The sequence below is a fragment of the Colletotrichum paranaense genome, assembly GCF_030867605.1.
Source record: "Colletotrichum paranaense strain IMI 384185 chromosome Unknown Scaffold_7.1, whole genome shotgun sequence".
NCBI classification, from domain to species: Eukaryota; Fungi; Ascomycota; class Sordariomycetes; order Glomerellales; family Glomerellaceae; genus Colletotrichum; species Colletotrichum paranaense.
Window position 1 is genome coordinate 2,275,580 of NW_026848965.1, and position 25,144 is coordinate 2,300,723.

The window sequence follows — 25,144 nt, forward strand, 5'->3', positions numbered from 1 at the left end:
CAGCAAGCTGCAGTTGAGTGGATCGTGTCGAGTTGTTAGTCTGGACGGCAACGAATGCTAAAAACTGTCTGTTCGTTCGGAGTTTGTTCATAAAACCAGAGACCTCTTCAAGTACTTCAGTATCAAGAGTAGATCTAGTCATCAGCTCTTACGAAGAATGTTGGCGCAAAAAGAGCAATCTGCATCACATACTGTAACATGGAGCGGCAATGACGCTCGGGGAGTTAGTTACCTTTGTAATGAGACAATACCAAAGCCAGGGAATAACGGTCATAACAGAGAGAACAAGACAGATCCTAACGGCCAATGGCCGAGCTGGAGAGTCAATCGAGTCATGGAAAACGCCATCCCTTCTAACTCCATGTCGTGCCTCAAACATCGGCACAAACAGTATGCTGTGTAATACTGGGTGCGGGATCCGCCACCACGCTAGAGACGCCACGGCGAAAGTCGAAAGAAAACCCGGCCCCACTCCTAGAGGAATTTGGATTCCGTCTCTGGTGAAAAAAAAAGTGAGCTTGGCCTTTTGGGGATTAATAATGGGCGCTTGTATGAGTTGCCGGAACGAAAGCACATGCAAGTCCCTGTTGGCTGGAAATTAATGTTGGGCTTGTATGTCATCATGGCAAACTATGCGTGGGGTTTCCTCACCCCTCAAGATAAGGGTGCCATCGACTCTTTCACCCTCGGCGTTGGTCATAAATGTTTCCCACGGAGCAGATGAGATTTGGTTTACTACTCCACAGGGATTGTTACAACCCTCTTTGGGTGAGCCCTGCATGTCCTATTCTGATTCAAACCCCTTGCTGCTAATGCTGGCGGACCGTTGCGGATTACAAATTTTCCTCCGCGGAGGGCATGTTGAGGACGCTAATGGCAACGTTGCCGGCCGGTGGGCTACATCATGCGGAGTCTACCTTAGCCTTCAAAGACTTGACATAATAGACAGGATGCATTCGATACGCTTATTTGTATGCCAGCTGTTCACCTCAAAGCTTCTTGAGCCTGACGTCCAAGCCTTTTGCTATTGCTGCTGTTGATCACTTGCATTTTCCATCTCTTCCAGAATTCCTTATCCAGCTACCTCGACCTACCTGATCGACTCCCAGCGTCATCAACTTGACCAATAGACTTTCGCACTCATAGAGATACCCCTGTCTTTCTCATTTTCTATTTCGAGAGCAACACCATGGCGGGGGCCGCGAGACTAGAGGAAGACGGCCGCTGGGGCGAGAATGCGGCAGGCGAAATCTCAATAAACGCCGCACTGGAGGAGTATCACGATCTTGAGAAGGAGTTGAGCACGATTCAACACCGCCATTCTACTGCATATCAACGGAAGCCTTCAGAACACCATGGTGATGCCGGAGGAGAGAGTGACTCGACAATCGCACCTAGTCTATCTGGCAATGACACATTCGACCTGCCCGACTTTCTCAGGAGGGGAATCATGGACATGCGCACACCGAGCGGCGGGCCAGCAAAGAGACTAGGTGTTTCTTTCAAGAATTTGACGGTCAAGGGCATCGAGTCATCGACGAAGCAAGTGACGACGTTTCCCCGAGACCTAGTCAACACATTTGGACCGGACTTTTACCATTTCATCACTGGCATCTTCCCCAAACTAAAGATTCACAAAGAGCCGACTGTCGATCTCATTAGGAACATGACAGGAACGGTGCGACACGGGGAGATCATGCTAGTTCTAGGGCGACCAGGTTCCGGATGTTCGACTTTTCTGAAGGCCATCGCCAACCACCGGGACGAATACGCCAAGGTCGATGGAGAAGTACATTATGGCGTTATACCGGCAGAAGATCAACTGGAGCGATACCGAGGCGAAGTCGTGTACTGCGAAGAGGACGATCGGCATTTCCCATCGCTCACGGTCTGGCAGACTTTGTGGTTCGCCCTGAAGACAAAAACACGGAAAAGAGAGCAATGGACGATCCCACTGATTCTCGATTCGCTTTTTCAGATGTTTGGAATCGATCACACTAAGGACACGTTGGTCGGCGACGAACATATTCGAGGTGAGAAATTCAGGCCTTAACAACCTTGAGCCAACCCAACTGACACTTTTCAGGTGTTTCTGGAGGAGAGCGAAAGCGTGTGAGTCTGGCTGAGACGCTAGCCACACGAGCATCTGTTGTTTGCTGGGACAACTCTACCCGAGGACTCGATGCCAGCACGGCTCTCAGTTTCGCCAAGTCGCTCCGCGTCTACACCGATGTTAGTGGGAGGACGACCCTCGTGACACTCTACCAAGCTGGAGAGTCAATCTACGAATTAATGGATAAGGTCCTTGTCATAGATGACGGACGCATGCTGTTCCAGGGACCTGGCGATGAGGCGAAGAAATACTTTGAGGACTTGGGATACCTATGCCCTCCTAGACAGTGAGTGATAGTGGACATATTATCAAAAGGTTGAGAAGCTAACAAGCCTGCCCTTCAGAACTACTGCCGACTTTCTCACTTCCATCGCCGACAAGAATGCCCGTCATTTCCAACCCGGCCGAGAAGAAACGACTCCAAAGACACCGGAAGAGCTTGAACAGACATTCTTGGAGAGCGAACACTACCAGCGCATCCTCCAAGATGTCGAGGACTACGAACGGGGCAGCAGGTCAGCGAACAACGACAAGCACCGAATGTTCGCAGCGACCGTCAAGGACGCAAAGAGCAAGACTGTCATCGGCGATTCCATCTATACCGTCTCATTTTTCAAACAAGTGGCTGCCTGCACCAAGCGCCAGGCATGGCTCCTGTGGGGTGACCGGAGCTCCTTTTACACGAAGCTCGCCATCATCATTGCCAACAGTCTCATCGTCTCGTCGCTTTTCTACGGCTCCGGACAGGACACGTCTTCCGTCTTTGCGAGAGGCGGTGTGGCTTTCTTCTCGATTGCCTTTATCGGATGGCTTCAGTTTGCAGAACTCGTCCCTGCGATTGATGGTAGAACGACGATTGAGAGGCAGAGAGTGTTTGCCTTCTACAGGCCATCTGCTGTGGTCATTGCGAGGATGCTCTTGGACTTCCCACTGATCCTCATCATGACGCTCTTGTTCTCCGTACCAGTCTACTTCTTGGCGCAATTCGACGTTGACGCCTCCAAATTCTGGATCTACACACTCATCGTGTACACGGCTACCTTTTGTCTAACAACCATGTACCGGATGTTCGCCTCACTTTCATCCACCGTTGACGATTCTATCCGGTTTGTTGGCGTCGGTAAGTCCGCTTATCCGGCTCAGTAACTCTCTCAAAGATCAATCTAACTGACAATATCAGTCCTCAACATCATGTTCATCATGACGGGATATGTCATCCCCAAACCCAATCTCCTCAGCGACGCCATCTGGTTCGGCTGGATCTACTACATCAATCCCGTAGCATACGGATTTGAAGCCCTTCAAGCCAACGAGTTCTTTGGACGAGAAATGCAATGCAGCGAGTCTCAGCTCGTGCCACGGGGCCCCGGATCCGATCCCACTTATCAAGGCTGTAGTCTTCCTGGCTCGACCATGGGCAGCACCATCGTCAGCGGTCCTGACTATCTACAGGCTTCGTTTCAATAGTAAGATTCGCATACCAGTTTCTCCCTCATAGGTTCACACTGACAATATGTAGCTCGAGAGCGAACCTATGGCGTAACTTTGGCTTTATGATCGCCTTCACCGTCTTCTTCCTCGCCATGACCGTTCTGGCTGTCGACACGATTCGCTTCAAGGGATCTGGTGCCCAGTCCCTGATTTTCGCGAAACCCCGTGATGACAAGAACGTGGACAACGAGAAGAGCAGGCCTGCGGAAGAGACCGACGAGGCATTTGAGCCCATCGGCGACGGCCAAAGTGTTTTCACATTCAAGGACATCAACTACACAGTCCCTTACGGCAGCGGCGAACGGCAACTCTTGAACGGCGTCTGCGGATATGCCAAGCCTGGGAAGATGATTGCGCTGATGGGCAGCTCGGGCGCTGGCAAGACGACTCTTCTCAACACCATCGCCCAGAGACAAAGGATTGGTGTCGTTACGGGGGATATGCTTGTGAACGGGGCTAGCCTGGGGCCCGAGTTCCAGAGAGGCACTGGTTTCTGTGAGCAGAGAGACATCCACGAAGGTACCGCCACGATCAGAGAGGCATTGGAGTTTTCTGCGCTTCTTCGGCAGGAACGTGCAATCCCTCGTGAGGAGAAGATTGCGTACGTTGATCGGATCATTCACCTTCTGGAACTGGGTGATTTGCAGCACGCCATCATATCTTCCTTGACAGTGGAGCAGAGGAAGAGAGTCACGATTGGAGTTGAACTCGGTAAGCCTTCTATCTGATGAAGTCCTCGCTTCACCTGGGAACCTCAACTGACATACGACTAGCTGCTAAACCAAGTCTCCTGCTCTTCCTTGATGAGCCCACGAGTGGTCTCGACAGCCAATCTGCATTCTCCATTGTCCGATTCCTCCGAAAGCTATGCGACGCTGGGCAAGCCATCATCTGCACAATTCACCAGCCCTCTTCCGATCTTATCGAGCAGTTCGACATGATCTTGGCCCTCAACCGAGGCGGCAACACTTTCTATTTTGGCCCCGTCGGCACCAATGGCTCAGTTGTCATCGACTACTTCACACAGAGAGGCTTTCTTTGCCCCCCAAGCCGCAACGTCGCTGAGTTCATCCTCGAGACGGCATCGCAACCGTCGATCAAAGATGGCCAGCGCATCGACTGGAACGAGGAGTGGCGCAATTCGGAGGAGCACAGAGCCATTGTTGCAGAGATCGATCAGATCACTGCCGAGAGACGGGCTCTGCCAGAGAGGTCGACGGCGCAGACGGAGTTTGCGGCCTCAACTGCCTACCAGTGCCTCCTTCTCACGAAGAGGATGTTTGTCCAACATTGGAGAGAGCCCCAGTACATGTATAGCAGAGTATTTGTGCATACGATCATGGGTATCTTCAACGGATTTGTAAGTTTGGCAACTGATTCTCTCCTGAATTGTGGCAGGTACTAACTTCTTGGTAGACATTTTGGATGCTTGGAAACGACATCGCAGGCATGCAGAACCGCATGTTCAGTGCCATTATTCTCATCTTCTTCGTACCTCCCACAGTTGTCAACAGCGTCGTGATCAAGTTCTTCCAGAACCGAGATCTGTGGGAAGACCGCGAACTGCCTAGTCGCACATATGGCTGGATTGCATTCTGCACAGCCAACGTCGTTTGTGAAATCCCCATGGCTATCGTATCTGCCACCATCTACTGGCTACTGTGGTACTTTCCCGTCGGCTTCCCGGCTACTTCGTCTGTCTCTGGCTACACCTATCTCATGGTTCTCGTCTGGTCTCTGTTCCAATCCAGCTGGGGCCAGTGGATTTCCGCCTTCGGGCCCTCATACTCCACCGTGTCGAACGTAAGTAATTGAACCATACTTGTGCTCCGATTTCTTTCTAACATTGACAACAACAGATCCTGCCCTTCTTTTTCGTCATGATCGCCATCTTCAACGGTATCCTGGTGCCTTATGCCTCCATGCCCTCATTCTGGAGGTACTGGATGTACTACATCAACCCAACAACCTGGTTCAGCCGAGGCGTCCTCTCGGCCGTCCTCCCACCGGCAGTGGTGCAGTGTAGCTCCACAGAGTTTGCCAGGTTCAATCCGCCTCCAGGCTCAACCTGTGGCCAATACGCCGACCGGTTCGTCAATGAGGTCGCGATGACGGGCTACCTGGAGGACCCTAACGCGACGTCCAATTGCGGCTACTGTCCATACAATAACGGCGGCGAGTACATGCAGACGCTCAACGTCCACAACAGCGATAAGTGGCCAGCTTTTGGCATCTTGGTTGCCTTTGCCGTTGCCAACTGGGCTCTTGTGTACTTCTTTGTTTACACTGTTAGAATCCGGGGATGGTCTTTTGGGATTGCGACGATGACGAGATGGTGTTCAAAGCTTTCAAGCAAGATCTTTGGGCGCGGCAAGCAGAGCACCACCGAGAATACTGAAGCTTGATCTAGATGGAAGTACATAGAGTAGACTCGATTGAACATCGCGAATACGTAAATCATCTGTATAATAGTAAGACCCAATCCTTCGTAGCTTGGGGTATCCGTCTTCCTCGCATCATATGCCCCAAACGAGACTCGCTTGGCTTGCATCCAGCGCAGCCGAAGGAATACATAGGCTCGCTGCAGAATGACGCGACTGTCTTCACTTCGAAAACGACAGACGAATGAAGATCTTGGACGTTCCCGTGTGACACACCCCCACCGGCGCTAGCTATTGAGGCTTCTTGCAGACCGAGATCGACGTCTTCAGTCGGGGATTCTGAGACATTCATTTAGCACTGCGGCCCGTCGCGCCAGGCAACCTACCCCCATGCTCGACGCGTCTTGCAGAACATCAAAATCGGGCTGTCGCCTCTGACACTTGCCATCAAAGGAGCTTGGGTTCGTAGCTGGTTCTTTGATTCTGTGCCTGTCTGTCTGTGCCTCTGATTGGAGTGCATCGCGCTTCGCCATGTCTTTGAGCACATTTGGAGGGGATGCCATCATTGGTGAGAAGCACGAATCTCAGCCTACTTTCGAACATGTCCCCGGCGCTTCTCTTCTCAAAGGGTTCCCTGTGTCTGCGGACATAGAGCGATGGTGCTACCGACACAGATCGCGGGATGGTACCGAACCAACGCTAGGGGTAATATACTTCGACACTGGTAGCGATGCGAAAGAGTACCTGCAGATCAAAGCCGAGGTGGCTGCTAAGGTACATACGTCACTCTACCTAGTATGGATTGAGAGGATTGAACTAACATTAAACTATTTAGGCTGGAATTCGATACATATCACATCGACTTGCGCCTGACGCGTCGGCCGATGAGACGCTCGATAAAATTGCGGAATTGAATGAAGACGGAACCACCCATGGCATTCTAATACAGCGACCTCTACCACACCATCTCGAGGAACGCGAAATAATGGGTAGCATTCACACCAAAAAGCACATTGAGGAATACGCCAAGGGATATGCGACCAATATTGCAGCGGATGCCCTGAGACGGCTACTTTACGCCTACCAAAAAGCCTGGATGCTCGACCTGACCATCGTCCTGGTGGGAGGCACTAACATCATCACGCCAGGCTTCAAGGCGGACTTGATGCGCCATCTTCCCCACGTCGAAATCCTGGAAGCGATCGATGGTAAACTGGATAGCATCGACTGGAAGGACTCCAAGCGCCACTTCGTTATTATGACAGAACGGAACGAGGGCGGATCCATCAAACCGAACATGATTGGATCTGGGGTTAAGCTGGTAGTTGACCTCGGCTTTGATGTGAAGACCAAAATGGGTGATTTGGATCCTGGAGTGCACGACATTAGCAATCTTGTTGTCGTGCCTACTCCAGGAGGAGTGTTACCGGTCATCATTTGGCTCATGATGGAACGCACTATCAAGGCAAGGAGACACCTAGACTCCCCCCGAATGTGCTATCCTCTAGGCATGCAGGCTGGATGTACAGTCTCCTAAGCACCCCTGATTATGGCGTACGAAGTGTTCAAGTACAGAAGGCTATCCTCGACATTAATCACTAATTCAAACTTCTCAGAGCTTGGTAGCTCGAGTCGAACACCGAATAGATTAGATATCGATGTTTCATACCTTTTCCACCTCGCTAAATCCCATACTAACTTCTTTCGTCAACTCATCCCCTTGAATCAATCCCAATTGTTGCCTGATAATTGCCATTCTGGTCATGTCCGCCTCTCCTTGATTACCACCAAAAAGCTTGTCCATCTCTTCGATCCGAACTCCCTTGGTTTCGGGAACGAAGAAGTAGACCCATACAATGAGAATTACACAGAACGCTGACAAGTTAGTATTAACTCATGCACTCGACGGTCCAAGGAGTTTCTGACTTACCTAGGAAGAAGTAGAATGTGCCGAATGTGATCGCCTCGAGCATTCGGGGAGTGATGAGAGCAACAATGAACTTTTGAATGTGAGCATTGCGTGCAAGACTATCAGCATTTCGTGTTGACTTACGTTGCTCAGCCAATTGGTTCCAATCGCAAGACCAACCGCTTGGGATCGGACTCCAGGCGGGAAGATCTCCGAAGGCACAATCCAGTTGACGCATCCGATGCTGAAAGCAAAATTGGCGATGTAGGCCCATATAAAGAACGCAGCAGCCCACCCAGCTGACTTATTGCTTGCCCAGCTGTCTTTGTAGACAGCATAAAGAGTTCCAACAATGAGTTGGGAAACCCCCATGCCAACTCCGCCGATGAGGAGGACTTTCTTCCGCCCCCATCTGTCCATGAACATGATGGCGGGGATGGTGGAGAAGAAGTTAATGACCCCAACGACACCAGTTGCTAGTAGATCTACGGAGTTGTCTGAGAGTCCTATGTTCCGGAAGATTGTCGGCGAATAATAGATGATAGCGTTGATGCCTCGCCTTGTTGTTAGTCATACATTAAGAAGACGCTGAGATCACCACTAGACTTTGGATACAACCAAGTAGTACAATCAAATCAGATATAGGACATACCGGTAAATTGTTGTATGAGTTGAAGGAGGCAGGCAATCACCAAGCGGCGATTGAGATGGCGAACAACGAAGAGCGACTTGTATCTCTCCAACGTGAGTTTCAGGCGTGAAGTGACGCCAGGAAACAACTCGGCGGTTGTCTCGATGTCAAATCGGGCTGCGACCTTGATCTCTGTCAACTCGAGCTTAAGCCGAGCATCTGTTGGGGGGACACGCCGGATGCGGACAAGGGTGGCAAGCGCATCCTCCTCGCGATCTAGTGGTTTAACGTAAGTATACGGCTAGTCGCCTAAGGTTCCGATCAATCATACCTTTCATCAAAAGCCAACGCGGGGTGTATGGTAAAAAGAAGGTCCCAGCTCCAAGTATTATTGAGGGCACACATTGGAGAGCGAGCGGGAGTCTCCAAGCTGCAGGAGACTGGCCGTCACCTGTACCTCCGATATGCTGGGTCCCGTAATCTAGCCAAAAAGCAATCATGATTCCCACTGTAATGCCAAGCTGCTGAAGCGCGACCAGACTTCCTCGAAGGTTTGGCGGCGCGAGCTCACTCAGGTATAGGGGAACAACCATGGACAACTGGCCGATCGACAACCCGGCAATGAAGCGGCCGATAAATATCATGGGAATGTTGATCGACGCAGCTTGGATGATCGAGCCGATGAGGAAGATGATGTTGGCTAGGAGAATAGTCCAGCGACGAGATAGGGCGTCAGCAATTGGGCCATTGACCAATGCGCCAACCATTGCTCCCAGTGTGAGTACTGCCACCATCCACCCTTGGAGAGTCGCATCTTCGGAGAGGGTTGGAAATTGTTTGGCCTGTAGGGATAGGCGTTAGGTTGTTCAGTCCCACGGGCGGCAAAGCAGTTGAACGCAAACTGACAAAGTTATTCATCACCAGAACGCCACTGATTACGCCTTGGTCGTAACTAGAGGAGCCTCAATCAGTCTTGCACTTCAGTTTAATTTTTCATCAAAGAGGCCAGGAACCCGCGTGAAAACTTACCCAAATAACACACCACCAATGCTTGCAAAACATGCGAGAAAGAAGATGTATGGCTCGTGAACGAGACCTTTGTAGCCTAGTAATGATGTTTAGTGACGCTCGTCATTCAGGCCAATACTTTGGGTTCGTATTACCAGCTGCGCCATACGAGATCTCCATGTCGACTATAGTATCTTATTAATAGGGTAGAAGTAGGAGCCTGATAGTCCAAGAAACAAGAGGTCAGGACTTGCAGCTGCAGGAGCAAAGAGCATGATTATACATGAAGAAGACGTAACGCACCATCGGAGAATTGCCCCCCAGACGACCCACGTCAGACTCTCTGGGGTTCTTGCAATGACCGGGGAAACTGGGGAAAGTGGATGCTACCACGGTGCCGCAAGCCTGAATCTTGTTGTCGGCGCGCTGTGCTCCGAAGGTGGAGGCGACGAGGATGCTTTCATCAGATGACTCCAACTTGTAGTTCGTCGGCGTTGTTCGTCGGCGTTGTTCTACCCGACATGCTTTCTTCATTAACATTAGACCCAATCCTTCCATCAACACCCGAGAAAGATCAGCTTTCACCCCGCTTTGAGTCCAACACCCGGGTCTTAATGTCATAAGGTACTTATGTCACGGCTCCGTCTTCGGACTTCACAATGAGAGTGGTGGTTACCGCAGCCTCAGTTTGTCTCCCGCCTAAATTAGGTTACGAACACGTTCGATTTGACGTGAAACTCGGGCAAAATTCTTGTCAATCAGCTCCAGGCTCATTTTTGGTGTGACTAATTCCCATCGTGTTGGTAATACTTCAAGACAACATATTCCCGATGAAGATCCATTAGGATTACTTCCAGCTGCTCTGGTAGAAGCCTCTACAAAGATGCCCTTTTGGTCTAGTAGTCAAAGATGAGAATATCGTAGGCAGGAAGTCTGGTGTCATCAAGCCCCCTTCCAATGCCGTTGGTCCCGGATGCACTGTGTGCACAGCTTAGGTAGGTAATGTTCGATCTACCGTAATGACCGAAAATTGAAGGTGACACCAATTCTGCCGCTGATTCAACATCATGGCCACAGATCTTTTGACCATACACATGTTGGGTGAGTTAAAGAAGTCTTTGCAGGAGGAGAAGGCGGCACACTTTTCCCTTCACGTCTAGGAACATACATAAGATGCGGAGGACCATATCCAGATGTTATAACCTCGTAGTGTTACGATATTTTATTCACGTTTCTCCAAAATCAGATATTGCTTAATTCGCTAGATGATGGTAGGTTGAAGAGGCTAAGTTATGGCCCATTACACCTCATGGGTTTGCAAGAAAGAAGTATTCCGTTGGGAACTTAATGAGGGACTCCCCTAAAACACATATTTCCTAGGCGATAAAACCAATTTGTTCTATGGTAACTATCGTCAACCCCTTAATGCCTCATTATCCGATTCTGCCTGTGATCCAAGCCACACCGCAACATGGCGACTTTGGACACCAGGCATGCAACTTAGGAAGTCACAAAATGCAATGCTGCGCGCACTGGCCCTTTTCGAGCGTTATGTTATTTGTGAAGACCTCACCTTTTTTGGATTAATCCTTCATCATCGAGATGCCGATCGATACGCGCGGCATACAACAGACTGGAGGCTTTTGTCCGTCGTACTTCATAGTCTCTCTGGCTTAGCACTTTGACAGCAAGCCACAATATTGTCGCCCCTGCCGATGGAATTGCGTCTATTCCTCATTGCGTTATTCATCAGGCGTTGTGGCTTGACAGTTCAAGCCACGAGATTCTAGGCTGCCAAGTCGAAACGGCGAAGGGCGGGAGTGGGTGCCGAGCTCGGCGTTCTATCTGGGCTCGTGCACTCAAAGGGAACAACAAAATTTTGTAAAAAATCATGAAGCAAAGGTAAGGGAGGTAAGCCGGCTCGTTCCGGTGCTTTCCCTCGAAGTCGTTCACGTTCTTACATACATGCGAGCAATAGCGGCACGCTGTCTGCTGTCCTTCGTAGTTGTGTGTGAAGCGAGATCAGAGTCGTTCAAACTTTAGCGAGAAAAGCCGCGAAACCGTTCAGGAGGCGGAAGTAGGCGATTTCAACATGGCTTTTGTGAAAGCGGATGTGACGGAAGCGACCGCGCGGCCTCCCGAAGATGGCGACGCCTTCAAGTCCATGAAGCCAGGAACACTTGGGTCCAGTCCTACTTGGGCACAAGTGCTAAGCCGGACTACCACTAGTCGCGCTAGTACCTGGCTTCGACTCATCATCCGTGCAATCAGAGTCGAGATCGGCAAAATTTCTTCCGTACTCGCTTTCGCGGCAGTCTAGTGTAGACCGGCGCCACGATCGGCGCGAACCTTGCCCTTTCTGGACCTCATGATAACTTCACTTCTACTTTTTCGCTTCTTTGCACAAAGATTGCGGTTTTGAGTGGCAACTGCTGTGGTAATATTGATGCATGGCTTCTGCTTCATCATCGCAACAGTTCAGTCTTGAGCAAAGTCTTAGATTTCGGATGGCCTCATATGTAAGATCGAAAATGTAGTAAGTTTCGATGTACTTAGGTGAGGGTTCATCGAAGAGCAAGACCGGAAACACCCTGTCAACTGACAATATGAACACATGTCATGAGATGTTTTGAGGCATTTTCTTTCCTAAAGGCCAACTCCTGGCCGAGAATCTCATAACAGTGAAGCTTGTGGCACACACAGTAATGTACCCGAAGCTGAAATTCACCTGATCAGCTCAATCGAATGCTACTCTAGTCGAGAGGCACCGGAAAATTTGGATGCCTCTGAATACTCATGGGCAAATCCGAGCGGGAAGATCGCGTAATGTTTCCTAGGCATGTTATGCTGTGCACTTCTTTGTTCCAGACTTCTCCCCGGCATCCACTTGTGTGGAACCACATCGATAATCGCTTTCCCATCTTTTTGGGTTTCCCAGGAAGCTTATTTTGGTCTTAGCTGCTCAATAGATTGATCGGCGACATGCGATAGGAGCACAGCGCATCCTCGTCGTCCGTTCCGTCGGTAACACCGTAGGACTAACATATCAAAAGCATGGCGTCTACTCGCTTAGCGCCTTACGATGCAGAGTAGTCAGGGACTGTCCCTCAAATTTTCTCATCTGCCGAAGCAACATCATAGGTCAACAAGCGGTCTCTCACCACTTTGCTGGACTATTGATCGTCAGCCGCCCGTTACCCCTGCTGTCAACCCCTGCACACCCGAGTCCAGACTCCTCCGCAAGCTGGGGATCTCCACCAGGCACGAGGGGTTGAGCTAGGTAAAATCTGCTGTTTTGGGTCCGTGGACTCTCAGCTACACCTCCCGTTGCGAGCTGAATTCCTCAATCTAGCAACGGGCAAGGCGGCTACACACTCAACCCACGTGGATCTATCATCGACCTGACCCAAGAACACCAGCGACTCAAGCCCAATACAGCCATCTGTGCGGCCTTAGGGGTCCAGAATCTGTTACCAACAGTCTGGAAATGCTGTCTAGCAGGGGAGCAAGGGCCTTTAGAGCGAAAAAGACACGGCCGCCTTTCCCAATCCCATGGTACAGCTCCGTGGTCCAGCTCCGGGCCTAGTCGTCCACCGCTTCTTGCCGGCCGCGTGATGTGGAAATGAGCACTCAGCATCAACACTATTGTATGCATCGTGAAGATGAAGCGAGCCGTGGAGAGAGCTGCGCACTGTTGTCGTCGCATGTGCGATATTGGCCAACGGAAGAGCAAAAAGCATTGGCTAGACTACGAGGTCAGAGGCCTCGTGGGATGAGTACATAAAGAACTGAGATATCCGCCATTATCGACGAAATATCTCATCAGTCAACTCAAGCCTCTTCGCTCCTCTTCACTCTCTTAACACCTTGAGCTCCGATCCTTGAAAGCTCTTTCTTTCGATCGACTTCTCCAGTTCGACAGAGATCATTCAAAATGCGCTCTGCTCCTATCATCAGCGCCTTTGTCGCGCTCGCCAAGGCCCAAGACCTTGTCTGGCAGGTCATTGACGATGCTCCCGAGCCGCCTCACACCACCGTCCCCGTTGGTGCTACCCCGACCGTCGTTCCTTACGATGCCAACGCTGCTGCCGCCAGTGTCGTCGCCGAGGTCAAGGCCAGCCCGCTTCCCCAGGAGACTGCGCCTGTCAAGTCGGAGAAGAAGCGCCTCGTTGAGCGCTCCGCTTGCGAGATTCAGCCCGTCGGATACGGCCCCGTCTCGAACCCCGACACTTCGGCCGCTTTCCTGAGCGACACAGATCTCTCGTCGGCTGCCAACAATGCTGCCACTCCCTCTGGTTACTTCAACACCTTCAAGAACCTGCAGGGATCTAGCAGCGCCTATGGCTACATGGGTTACACTACCCTCACTAGCTACGACACTCAGGCTTGCGCTTCCAAGTGCGATGCCATCAACGGCTGTGTTGCTTTCAACATCTACTTCGAGCGTGATCCCTCTGTTGTAAGTCTTAAACCTAATCAACACAAGCAACCAGACTCTGACCCCATCTAGGAACCCGCCGATGCCTGCCCCAACCCGGCTAGCACCAATGTCATCAAGTGTGTCTTCTGGGGTGGTCCCGTCTACGAGAACACCGCGACCAACCGCGGCCAATGGCGCAACCAGTTCGAGGTTGTGATTGCCGGATCCAACGGCTACGTTGCCCAGCGTGCCGATGACCAGGCCGGTTACAGCTCCGCCGTCTACTTGGGAGATAACTCCATCAACGCTCCCCTCGACTGCGCTGGATACGACACTTTCTTGGGTTCCAAGATCTTCACCGACGGCCCCTTCGATCCTAAGCTCTGCGCTGCTGCTTGTACCGCTCAGTCCGAGTACAACGTTGCTCACCCTCCCGCGAACGCCCCTGCTCAGACTTGCCAGTTCTTCAACACCTTCTTCGTCTTGAAGAATGGAGTTCCCGAGGGACAGTACTGCTCCTTGTACTCCAAGTCCTGGGACAACAGCTATGCCGTCAACAACGGCCAATGGCGCGGCAGTGACCACTACACCATCTCTTACAGCTTCTCCTACACCAACGCCACGGACGCCGGCAAGCCCAGAATCCCCTGCGCCATCGCCAGTGCCAGCTCTGCCATTGTCACATCCAGCCTTCAGCCTTACTGCTCTTCTCTCCTCGGCTACACGACCCCGGTCACCACCGCCACCGAGACTGACTTCACTACCATCCCTGCCACCACGGTCGTCTCGACTGTCACTCCCTTGACCACTTCTTACAGCACCACCACCCAGCTGGTTGCCGTTACCAAGCAGCTCAAGCGTGACCTGCCTCCCCGTCCCACTACTACTTGCCTCCACGATGATCCCACTCCCCTCGACCACTCCATCAAGGTCAGACGTGGTCTCTGGGCCCGCGATGAGCCTCTCGTCAACGGTACCAAGGATGATGACGGAAACTTCGTCGATGTTGTTGCCCTTCCCGATGTCACTCCTTCCAACACCACCACTCTTAGAAAGGCTCGCCGCGATGGTACCCCCGCTGGTCTTTCCGGATTCTCTGGTATGTTTCATTCTCTTCTGTCTCAACCCGCTTGATACTAACTGCTATCTCCAGCCGATGTCGTCTCTTCTGCTTGCTCTCTGCTCGCCACCCCCGTAACCAGCACCATGACCGCCTCCGCTACCACTGTCCAGACTATCACCAGCGGCGCGGCTTTGAGCACCACCACTGCAGCCACCAGCACCGTCATCGTCGTCCAGACTGTCACTTCTACTACCACCATCAACGTCGCCGCCAGCGCTCCTACTGGTACCATCGGCTACCTCAGCCTCAACCCCATCGTCAACCCCAACTCCCAGTACGCCCTGTCCGACGATGCCACCCACATGACCGACAACTGGTACAAGCAGGGCAGCCGTGAGACTTTCATTGTGGCCGCAGATGGCAGCCTCTACTCTGTCACTCACAACGCCTACTACTACATCGACACCTCGTCCACTTATAGCTTGCTCTACTGGTCCAACAACAAGAGCAGCGCCATGAAGATCTTCTCCTACACCACCCTCGCCAACGGCAACTCCCAAGTCTTCATGAACTCCAATGGCAAGGCCTACCAGTTCTGCATCCGCCAGGCGAGCAAGGTTGGCGATGGCAACACCGGCTCTGGCCAGCACATCTACGCCTTCTCCACCGCGACTGCACCTCTCAGCTACTGCACTATCATTGATTTGATCATTATCCCTGCATAAGCGAATCGAGCAACCAACTTCTTTATGGTTTCATATCTCAACATTAGAAAGATGGCGTGGCGTTTTAGTGATAGGGGGTGATTTCCTTAATTTTTCTTAGACTCTTGACTCTAGACTTCAAATATCAAGCAATAATTAATATTAATGAAAAGAATATCTAAAACACTCTGCACGTTCCCGCCCCAACAGTTCCTGATGGTCAACATGTCACGTTCCTAGTATAGAATCGTGACAAGGAAGATGGCAAGATTTGGGTCGCACTTCGAGTCTAACAAGCCTGACACTATTTGATCTACGCAGCCATCTTCGCCGACTTTCTACAGTTCACGGACAATATTGGCGTACTATGATATTGGGAGGCGGAAGCAATCTGCTGATACAAACGGGGCCATCATTAAAGCTCTTGGCAATGTCCGTCTCTCTTGGGATGGTCTGTGAAGCAAGCCGTATTCCCCACCCAGCTCCCCCGCAATTCATCCCGCATTTGTGGCTTTTGAGTGGCGTACATCGGGAGACTGTGCTCCGAGGACAACGTCTTGAGGGGTAGAGCAAAGTTCGGATTTTGACAACTTGTCTGATGAGGCGTATGCAAGCTTGATAATATCTTAAGACTCTCCAAAGAGACCTGAGATGTCCCACGCAGCCTCGAGAGATTTCTGCAGAGACGATAAACCATATTTGAGCTCAATTTCGGCCCTCTGGCCCCCGATGTTCCACATGAGTCGAACTATTCATGACAGGGACTGAACTTTGAAGAACGAAGTATGCCGAACTCTAGCCGCCGATGTCCCAATCCAAGCACCGTCCGGGCCTGCGTCAACTGCCAGAAGCGCAAAAGCCGATGCATGAGAGGCAGCGCAGCCAACGACCCATGTTCTTACTGCGCCAAAACAGGCAAGACGTGCAGCTTTGAGAAGCCCCCTGATCGGACGCCTCTGACCCGGAAGAACCTCGACGCAGCCGAGCTCCGGTGCAAGCAGCTCCAGAATCTCATCAGATCCTTGAACCCGGAGCTTGACATCAATTCAGCCCTCGGAGAGACGCAGAACCAGCAGGAGTCAGTAGGAAATGAAGATGATGACGGAAGCGGCTCGTTACATTCCCCGCTGGGAGACTCGGATGAAGTCACACCTCATAGCTACGAATGGCACGAAGGGTCGCTGTCGCCAGAGTTCAAATCTTCAGGCCACGAGAATGACGGAATGGCCATGCTACCAACCCACGACTCTGGTTACTTAGGTAAGCCTAGCCATGTTCTAGAATGGCCTGCGGAGGACAGTTGACCGAAGAGCGATGCCTGACGTCAACTTCTAGGGAGCAGTTCTGGTTCCCAGTTGCTTGGGGAGATCGACTCCGTGATCCACGTTGCGCATCCAGCCACTCACAACCACACATCACATCGTAAAAGACAACGTAGATCGTCCAGTTCAGCCGGGTTTGCGGTACCTGAACCTTTCGATCTGCCATCGTCATATATCGCTGGCCGATTAATCGATGCCTACTTCCTACTCTACAACACCTCCTATCCGGTTCTTCACGAGCGGATTTTCAGAGAAAGGGTTGACGCAGGGCGTCGTCAGCGGCTCACGAACTCACCATGGCGCGTCGTCTATCAAATGGTCTTGGCCATCGGCCACTGGCTCTCCAGTACCGAGTCAGAGCATCTGCAGTCGAGCTACTACAGCGCAGCGCGGTCCAGTCTGTCTCTTCAGATGCTTGAGTCCGGCACTATCGAGACAGTTCAGGCCTTTTTGCTTATGAGCAACTACCTACAGAAGAGAGATAGGACCAATACTGGCTATAACTTCAGCGGTTTAGCGTACAGAATGGCGCTAGGACTAGGTCTTCATCGCGAACCTCCAGCATTAGAGGATACTTTAGGACATGAGCGGCGACGGCAGCTCTTTTGGACTATCTACTGTTTTGAGAGCGGGTTCAACATCACCACCGGAAGACCGCCCGCGATGTCGGAAGATTTCATAGATACCCGGATTCCGCGAAACATCGACGATAAGGTATGTTGTCTTTCTAAGTTCGATCCTTTTGATTCCTATTGGCTCATTCCTTCAGGAACTGCCACTCAAGGCACCGGTATCACGACCAGTTGATTACCCGACTACCTACTCAGCAATTATCGCACAAGCAAAGCTAGCCAAAATTGCTGATGCTGTGTATCATGAGTTTCTACTGGCAAAAACCGCCGGAACAAAGGTCGAATACAGAGTCGCCGAAACAATGGACCGAGATCTCAACTGCTGGCAACAAGCTTTGCCCGCATATTTCACCCAGACCGACTGCCCATCGTGGTTCCGGGCGCCTCGAGCGGTCGTGCTCTGGAAAGAGCAGAACCTTCGCATTCTCCTCTGGCGCGGCAGTCAGCAACACCACAGCTACCTGCCCACCAAAGTGAAGGCGGAAGAGAAGTGCCTGAACGTTGCTATGCAAAGCATTCATGATATTGCTACTTTCTGTATGGCGAATGAAGTTTCTCTACACCAGGGTATCGTGTGGTACGCGACATACTTTCTTTTCCAGGCCACTCTAGTCCTGGAAGCAAACTATCTCACCAAAAGCACTTCCACAGACCAAACCGACAGACTTGTATGGCAGCACTCAGTCTCCAAGTCACGCGCCTGCTTAAAGACCTTGGCGCAGAAGAGCAGATCGGCGAAACGATGTCTGGAGATGCTGGATCGCATCCACAACCAGTTCCAGTTTCTACCGCAATTGGACTTGGGATTGGATCAAGCCTACTTCCAATCCGTGGTTCCTCAAATGTTAGATGAGGCTGAAGCGAGACCGGCGGCGTCCCACTTTGTCGCGCCGACCCAGAACTTTGCTGATCTGCCGAGTGAGAACGACTTTGCCTTCTATAGTGAAAGTCAACCAGCTTTTGATGACGATGCTGCGGACCCAAGCCTGCGGATGCTGCTCAATGAGTCTTCCATAGACTTCATGGAAAATATGCCGCTCGACCTATTACTTGGGGATTGGACGTCTTGATGTCATTTTTAAACATGAGTGACTGATCGTCCATGACAAAGTCATCACATACAATAGTGGTGCCACGAAGCTTTGTTACATCAAGGGGAAATAAAGTGTTTCGCATTCCTTGTCATGGACAATTAAAGTGTAATAAAAAAAAGCTCTTCAAAATGGTACAGCATTCACAGGGATGCGATGCTGATCTACGTGCTCAAACGCGCTCAAAAAACCTCCCATTGCTCTATAACTAGGCGACAATACTCTAATCGCTCAAGCCATAACAAAGTCTACACAACTTTCGTATGTCTGCTTCGCCGCAGTGCCAACCCAGAACCATTGAACGACGCACTGGCCAGCCTGAGCGCAGGTGCCCGCGGGCAGGTTGGAGGGCATGGTGATGTCAAAGTCGGTGTTGTTCTTGGGCAGTGCCGCGAGGTTCTCGTCGGCGTAGCTGTCGAAGACGATGAGAGGTTGTCCGATAACCTTGTTGGTTGCGGTATCGACAATGGAGACATTCATGGGGCCCTCGTGGGGGATCGGGATCTCGGCCTTCATGTTGACGACCTGTCCAGCCTTGAAGGTCTGGACATTGGCCTTGTTGTCCTCGAACTTGGCTCCTCTGCATAGATCAAGTTGGCCTTGGGTAGAGTGTTAGTAACTTGGGTCATTCGCTCATGTACCATAGGCTTGCTTACATGTTGCAGGAGGGTTGGTGAAGTCTTCCAAGGGAATGGTGGGATCGGCCGTCACGGCCTTCACGTTCGCTTGTCCACACGCTGCAGCCATTGCGGCGCCGACACCACGGGCAGGAGGCGAGACGATGTTGCCATGAGCAGAAACCAAAGCGGCGAGCAGCGCCGTGGCGGCAGTGATTGAAGCGCGCATCTTGAAGTAATTACTTGGGATGTTTGTTTATCGGCCTGTGAAAGCGGAAGTGCAGGTAGTCTCGCGGTTTTTGAATAAAGGACAGTATTTTGGATTAGACAAGATTGAAAGAAACGAGTGACCAGCACGATGATATGAATGATGAGACAAGGCGAGCAGAGACCGGACGATGCAGCGTCAAGGCCAGATGGGCGGCCTTGCGACTACAAATACCACAACTCGGCCTCAGCCCGACGACGATGTGATCCTTGTCGCTGACAGAGAGATGTCAATGATCCGACGCTGATGACCCGGCGATCATAGCTTCCAAGCCATCCTCCCATAATCCTTGCGGTCTGCGGAGGCTAACCGTTGGCCGGAACCACGGGAGCTAACGTGGTACCCCGTTCTTCTCTTTGCACACGACCAACTGCAAGTTGCCATCGTTGGAAATAAGCCGAGGGTGATCCCTGGAGCGAAACAAGCGTTATTGAGGCTCTCCAGGTACGAAAGCAAGACAAGCTTGGTGGGATCCACGCGGGTGAAACGTCGCAAGTTCTTGAGCCGCTCTGCTTCCGGTGCGGACGGTTGTGGACGTGGTCACAACTCGCGAAACCTGCGACAAACCCTGTCTGGGGGTTCGGGCGTTCGCGCAGCAAGAAAGCGAGAAGCTCAGAGGGAACCAATACTTTAATCCTTAGAGAGATACGAGAACCGGCACTTTGTGCAGAGTTCAAGCAAAGAGCGATTTGGGAATTTGGGTTATTCTCGAGTCATCGAGCTATCATAATCGGGGCGACACCAAGCGCTGAACGCAGTGCCAAGCCGTCAGTTTGGATGTTGGAACCGCGAAAGATCGGGATGGTGGGTATGAGTGAACCGGTGCTCCGGAACGCCACGGCGCGCCATGGCGGCGCCCCCAAGTCTTGAGCAATCCGGCCACTAGTTGAGGACGAGATCTCCGGCTCGGCGGCCGGGGTCTTTATTCTGGGTGCGCTACGGGGCAGAACCCCTTGCCCATCGGCCCTGGACCTCAAGCAACGCCAAGTCGTCTACAACTTCCTACGTGAGAGATCTGCGAGTCATAAGGCTATCTTAAGCAGATTACCAGCCAGGAATGTTACGCTATGAGGAGGCGATCACTCACCTACCAAACTGCGACTGCCGGACTGCACCAAGTTGCAAGCTCCTGAGCGTCAGAGTTGGCAGGCGAGAAATTCTAACGTGAGGGGGGGACAAAGTGCTTCCAGACCCCTGCTGACAAGACCAGCCTCCCTTGAGCGTCAGCAAAAGCCAGAGAGAAACATGACTCCTCAGGGAAATAAGATGCCCCCTTTTTTGGCATTGACAGCAGACTGTCCCCCTCGCAACCCGGTTAGGCTCGCAAGAAACCGAGTTAAAAAGCCTAATTAGTGGACTTTGCCCGCAACCATCGCCCACTTGAAGGCACGGCGCATACGCATAAACTGCTATTGCGGACTTTTTGAGGGGAGTGCGGAGAAGTGTTACCTTTCGGTGGAATTTCGCAGAAATGAGTAGAGAGGAGGGCCCTGGGAATTGATGAGTTTACCAACAAGACAGCCATGACTCTCTTCGCAACGTCCATCCGATAGAGAAGAGAGTTCGTTCCCGCCCGCAACTGCCCGAGCTGTCTTTCAGGAACACGGCACTTGGCATCCTGAATAGACGGTTACTAGGCGATCCGGCGAAGTTTGCTGACCCTGAATAATGTAAGTGTTGTTTCTTCGGGAACACGGCAAGTAGATAATCTGCGCGCTTTTGTTTCCAGGCTTCCTTAGTCTGAATTGAAAGTTTTCGCGCGCGGCATTTTTTGTATACCTATAGATGATGTCTTATTGCAGACATTGGATGGTTTTTTGTTAAGCGAAGGAAGATGGAAGATTATCCCGACGGTGCGAGGGCATTCCTGTTGATGGCGCTCAGCGGAGCGCCAATGCGTCCATGTCTAAACCAGTCGCATTCCGAGCTCAGGCGGAAGGTTCTTCAAGGCACTTGAGAGACTGAGAATCTTGACTGTTCACATATTAACCCCCATATTAGCCCCCTTTGTTTCAGTACTCAATGAAAAAAAACTTTGATGATGATGCGTGATGTGGGTAAAGGTTTTCTGCCTGCCAAGGGCGTTGGAAGTGTAGTAATACCTGGTGACCCTCCACGACTGAAAGGCTCATGGTATTACAATGCACCCTCTAATGATTTGAAGCAGACAAGCATCGATTTTGGCCATATCTAAACTACTTCGGCTGCGCGCGGAAGTTATTTCGCGACAAAGTCAGTATAGCAGGTTCGTTCAGCGTTACAAGCCTCCGAGCTTTATATCCTTATGTATGAGGTAGGATTGTTCAGCAAGCTAGCTTTACCTGTTACTCTCGCTAAGTCCATTTCAACATAAACAAATCTTGATTGTGTCAAAATTTAAGGAAGCTGAATACTGACATTTTCACGGCACGTTCTGCTGTCTCGAGTTGCATGGATGGTGACTAGCTGTCTCCCATATGGCCACAGCTTAGAGTTACTTGTGGAACAGCAAGCTGGAGTCTACGCCCTCAAAAGCTATCATTCTTGGTTTCAAAGCAACTATATACGGAAGTTTTCACGTCGCCAGGCATCACTCACTAATCAATCGCGTTCTCTAAGAGCCGACTTTCAAATTCAAACCCAGGCAATCAGCCTGACCGGCGAGAAATCATTCGCCTACGCCAGTGGATTTTGTGATGACATCACATCTTTCGATACTATTTCAATACTGCATTTGGAGAAATGAACGAAGATACCTATCTCGTTCAACTTAGGCTTAGGTTATAAGATTTATCCAGTGCCCAAAGGTAAGTTCAACTTTCTGTTTCGACGTGCAATGAGATACATTTATGAGATGCCGATCAGTGATCAAACTTCAAAATGCGTGCCCCTTGCCAATCTAGATAGCTAGCTTTATAATCTCCTATGACGAATGAATATCCGTTCTATCATGTTGTGGATTCACCAAGTCCGAGATGAGCACTTACCTTACAATAAGTTCTGAGATCAGACATAGAGCTTCTTCACGATGGGAGAAAGCTTACATCCTCGTTTTTGAACATGATAGACTGGATTTTCGTTTCTAGTATCTTGCCAGAAAACTCCGTTTAACGTTGAGTGTCACCGAAGTAAGGCTGCTTCAGAGCGTCAACTTTTGCTATGGCGGATTCCCTCTCCGAAAGGGGCTCTCGAAGAAGCTTTCGAGTCTTCATCTGTAACAAACCATTATCCATATGTTGTGTACATTATCATGCTTTAGTAGACAACCTACCAGCAGCTAATCTTGGCTGTAGAAGTTTGAAGAATCGCACCAATAGGTGCACCCAATGCTGCAGCTTCTGCTTCGATGCTAGTGATCGTCTCAGCAACTTGGTCTTCTCGTTCAAGAAGCGGCGTTATTTAAGAGTTATGCACCGGAATTTGACTGTGTTCAATAATCCTAGAGGCCACGGCTGCATCAAATTTGATTTATGTTACCCTGAAGAGGTACAACAGTATCCAGCATCGCCTCCACTTTGTTCGAAGATGTGCCTCTGCACAGCAGCATCAACTTCCTTCTGAACAACGCTAAGCAGAGACAGAGAGAAGTCAAACATGTAATGAGAAATTTGGAAGACCTCCGTCAAAAGCTATACAATCACCGAAGGTTATTCTTTCGTCGATTACAGCGGCACAGCCGTGAGTAACATCTCATACAACTTGACAAGTATCATGATCTTAAACACCTCGAAGCGAGGGCAACATGTTAAAGCCTGTTGGCCTTCGTACAATGATACTAACCTATATCACATTAACTAACAGCCTCAAGCTAACAGTCTCCAAATTTCCAAGTATTGAAGCCCCTGAGCGATTGGCATGAGTCGGCATCAGGTCACGCTCAAGGTGATTGCAGGAGAATGATACCACCGTACTAGAACAGAAGTATCGAAGCACTCGAATGTTTCAAATTCGGAGTGAACCCATCACTAAAAAGTCAAAGTGTACCGAACTGGCTTCATTCACTATATATTTACTGAGAATCCTTCATATACAACGCTATCCATTGCTCCCAACCTCAGTCTGCTCAGTGACGTGCAGCCTATCCTTCGGTCCTCAAGCATATTCAGTCTTGAAATGCTTAGCAACCCTTAAGAGCATCCTTCTTGTTCTGCTGGTTCTGGTCGATACCTCCAGAGAATTCCTTCTCCATCTGGGCGATGGTATCCAGATCAGCGTTGTTGCCCGTGAGACCCTGAGCCTGCTTCAACTCGGTAGCCTGTGCGTTTTGGACCTATAATGACTTGTCAGATTGCTGTCTTTTACCGCTTCACTGTGTGGGGTAAAAGTCCGAACGTACCTTCTTCAGACCCGGAATTGCGGCGTTACCCTTGGGAGCGATCTTCTGGTTCTCGGCGCGGACATCCGCTCCAGACTTGACAGTAGCGACGAGCTTGGTCTTAGCCTGGTCGAACTGACCCTTGTTCCCAGACTGAACAGCCTTCTTCACAGCAGCGACATCCTTCTGCTCTTGCTTCTGGATGGAGATGTTCTTGTCGATACCAGTAGCCAGCTTCTTGGCAGCAGCGCACTCGTCAGCGGTAGGCCTGGTGTTTCCTCCGGTTCCGTTCTTCGTGGCCTTGGTGGTCTGGCCCTTGTTGGTGTTGCCGTTGTTGTTGGTCTTCGTCTTAGTGCCCTTATTTCCGTTGTTGTTATTATTCTTATTCTTGTTCTTGTCGGCGGCGTCTTGCGCAGCGACGGCTTCTACCGGCGCCGGCGCGGGCAGAGCAATGACGAAAGTGAAGAGGAGGAAGAGAGAGAGGAGAAGCTGAGTGTAACGCATCTTGAATAATAGTGTTTAGTGATCTAAGTGATAGGCGTGATATGATGTAAAGAATGTAGAGGGTGAAGAGCCTTTAGTAGTAGGACTTGATGAACTGGAAAGAGGCTGAGTTGATGATCCAAAAGCCAGAATTGAGAGTTTCTTTGATTGAATTATATAGCCCAACCTTCCGAGCAAAATTCGGACACGGCCACTTACACCCAGTTTCCATCGCGTCGTCATCTCAAACGATTAGGCGAACATACTTCGTCCGAGTACGCCGAAGACCCTGTCCGCCGCACGATGGGAAGCAACTCAGTCCCAGTCATCGCGATGCTTTCAGGGGTCGTTTCGCTCTCGGGTGAAGCTTCAATTCACAATGTGGGTGTCCACAACGGTCACCCCGCGCGCATCGCCCGGCCCGTCTGATGTCTGAACCGAGAGAGACAAGCTTTGGGGTGGATTCGAAGGAGAAGAAGGTTTACCCGCATGTGTTTTGGGCTGATCTTTTGAGCCAGTCGCTGGCTGGGATCGCCGCACATCGCGTTTCACCTCGCTCGCCTTGGGGCTGCTCTGTATACGAATTTTCTGCTCAATGCGTCAAGACACCAACCGGAATCGTTCCCATCGCGCGAGCTTCTCGAGTGCTTCTTCTTGAAGCTGGTCCATGGATCACTGGCACCGACAGACGGCTGAAGATCTCCATCCAGTTGTTGG

General features: G+C 51.0%; 8 protein-coding genes across 8 annotated transcripts; 4 read left to right on the forward strand and 4 right to left on the reverse strand.

Moving 5' to 3' along the window:
- Window positions 1-1,189: 1,189 nt before the first annotated feature.
- CPAR01_09613 (ABC-2 type transporter) lies at window positions 1,190-6,009 on the forward strand (the record flags this gene model as incomplete). Its single annotated transcript, XM_060493878.1, has 8 exons — window positions 1,190-2,033; window positions 2,087-2,399; window positions 2,458-3,233; window positions 3,294-3,579; window positions 3,633-4,315; window positions 4,378-4,964; window positions 5,021-5,407; window positions 5,464-6,009. The coding sequence occupies 8 exons, from the start codon at window positions 1,190-1,192 to the stop codon at window positions 6,007-6,009; spliced, it is 4,422 nt and encodes a 1,473-aa protein (XP_060348008.1).
- Window positions 6,010-6,516: 507 nt separating this feature from the next.
- Window positions 6,517-7,522, forward strand: CPAR01_09614 (uncharacterized protein; the record flags this gene model as incomplete). Its single annotated transcript, XM_060493879.1, has 2 exons — window positions 6,517-6,759; window positions 6,821-7,522. 2 exons carry the CDS (start codon window positions 6,517-6,519, stop codon window positions 7,520-7,522), a joined length of 945 nt encoding a protein of 314 aa, XP_060348009.1.
- Window positions 7,523-7,648: 126 nt separating this feature from the next.
- CPAR01_09615 (sugar transporter) lies at window positions 7,649-9,713 on the reverse strand (the record flags this gene model as incomplete). The annotated part of the gene is made up of 8 exons (XM_060493880.1): window positions 7,649-7,860; window positions 7,916-7,985; window positions 8,039-8,448; window positions 8,547-8,801; window positions 8,857-9,367; window positions 9,432-9,477; window positions 9,555-9,630; window positions 9,689-9,713. The coding sequence occupies 8 exons, from the start codon at window positions 9,711-9,713 to the stop codon at window positions 7,649-7,651; spliced, it is 1,605 nt and encodes a 534-aa protein (XP_060348010.1).
- Window positions 9,714-13,048: 3,335 nt separating this feature from the next.
- Window positions 13,049-13,273, reverse strand: CPAR01_09616 (uncharacterized protein; the record flags this gene model as incomplete). Its single annotated transcript, XM_060493881.1, has 1 exon — window positions 13,049-13,273. The coding sequence occupies one exon, from the start codon at window positions 13,271-13,273 to the stop codon at window positions 13,049-13,051; it is 225 nt and encodes a 74-aa protein (XP_060348011.1).
- Window positions 13,274-13,467: 194 nt separating this feature from the next.
- CPAR01_09617 (uncharacterized protein) lies at window positions 13,468-15,741 on the forward strand (the record flags this gene model as incomplete). The annotated part of the gene is made up of 3 exons (XM_060493882.1): window positions 13,468-13,992; window positions 14,044-15,052; window positions 15,107-15,741. 3 exons carry the CDS (start codon window positions 13,468-13,470, stop codon window positions 15,739-15,741), a joined length of 2,169 nt encoding a protein of 722 aa, XP_060348012.1.
- A 764-nt stretch (window positions 15,742-16,505) lies between these two features.
- Window positions 16,506-18,744, forward strand: CPAR01_09618 (uncharacterized protein; the record flags this gene model as incomplete). The annotated part of the gene is made up of 3 exons (XM_060493883.1): window positions 16,506-16,980; window positions 17,056-17,756; window positions 17,812-18,744. 3 exons carry the CDS (start codon window positions 16,506-16,508, stop codon window positions 18,742-18,744), a joined length of 2,109 nt encoding a protein of 702 aa, XP_060348013.1.
- A 252-nt stretch (window positions 18,745-18,996) lies between these two features.
- On the reverse strand, window positions 18,997-19,611 carry CPAR01_09619 (uncharacterized protein; the record flags this gene model as incomplete). Its single annotated transcript, XM_060493884.1, has 2 exons — window positions 18,997-19,364; window positions 19,422-19,611. 2 exons carry the CDS (start codon window positions 19,609-19,611, stop codon window positions 18,997-18,999), a joined length of 558 nt encoding a protein of 185 aa, XP_060348014.1.
- A 4,135-nt stretch (window positions 19,612-23,746) lies between these two features.
- CPAR01_09620 (uncharacterized protein) lies at window positions 23,747-24,448 on the reverse strand (the record flags this gene model as incomplete). The annotated part of the gene is made up of 2 exons (XM_060493885.1): window positions 23,747-23,899; window positions 23,966-24,448. The coding sequence occupies 2 exons, from the start codon at window positions 24,446-24,448 to the stop codon at window positions 23,747-23,749; spliced, it is 636 nt and encodes a 211-aa protein (XP_060348015.1).
- Window positions 24,449-25,144: the final 696 nt, after the last annotated feature.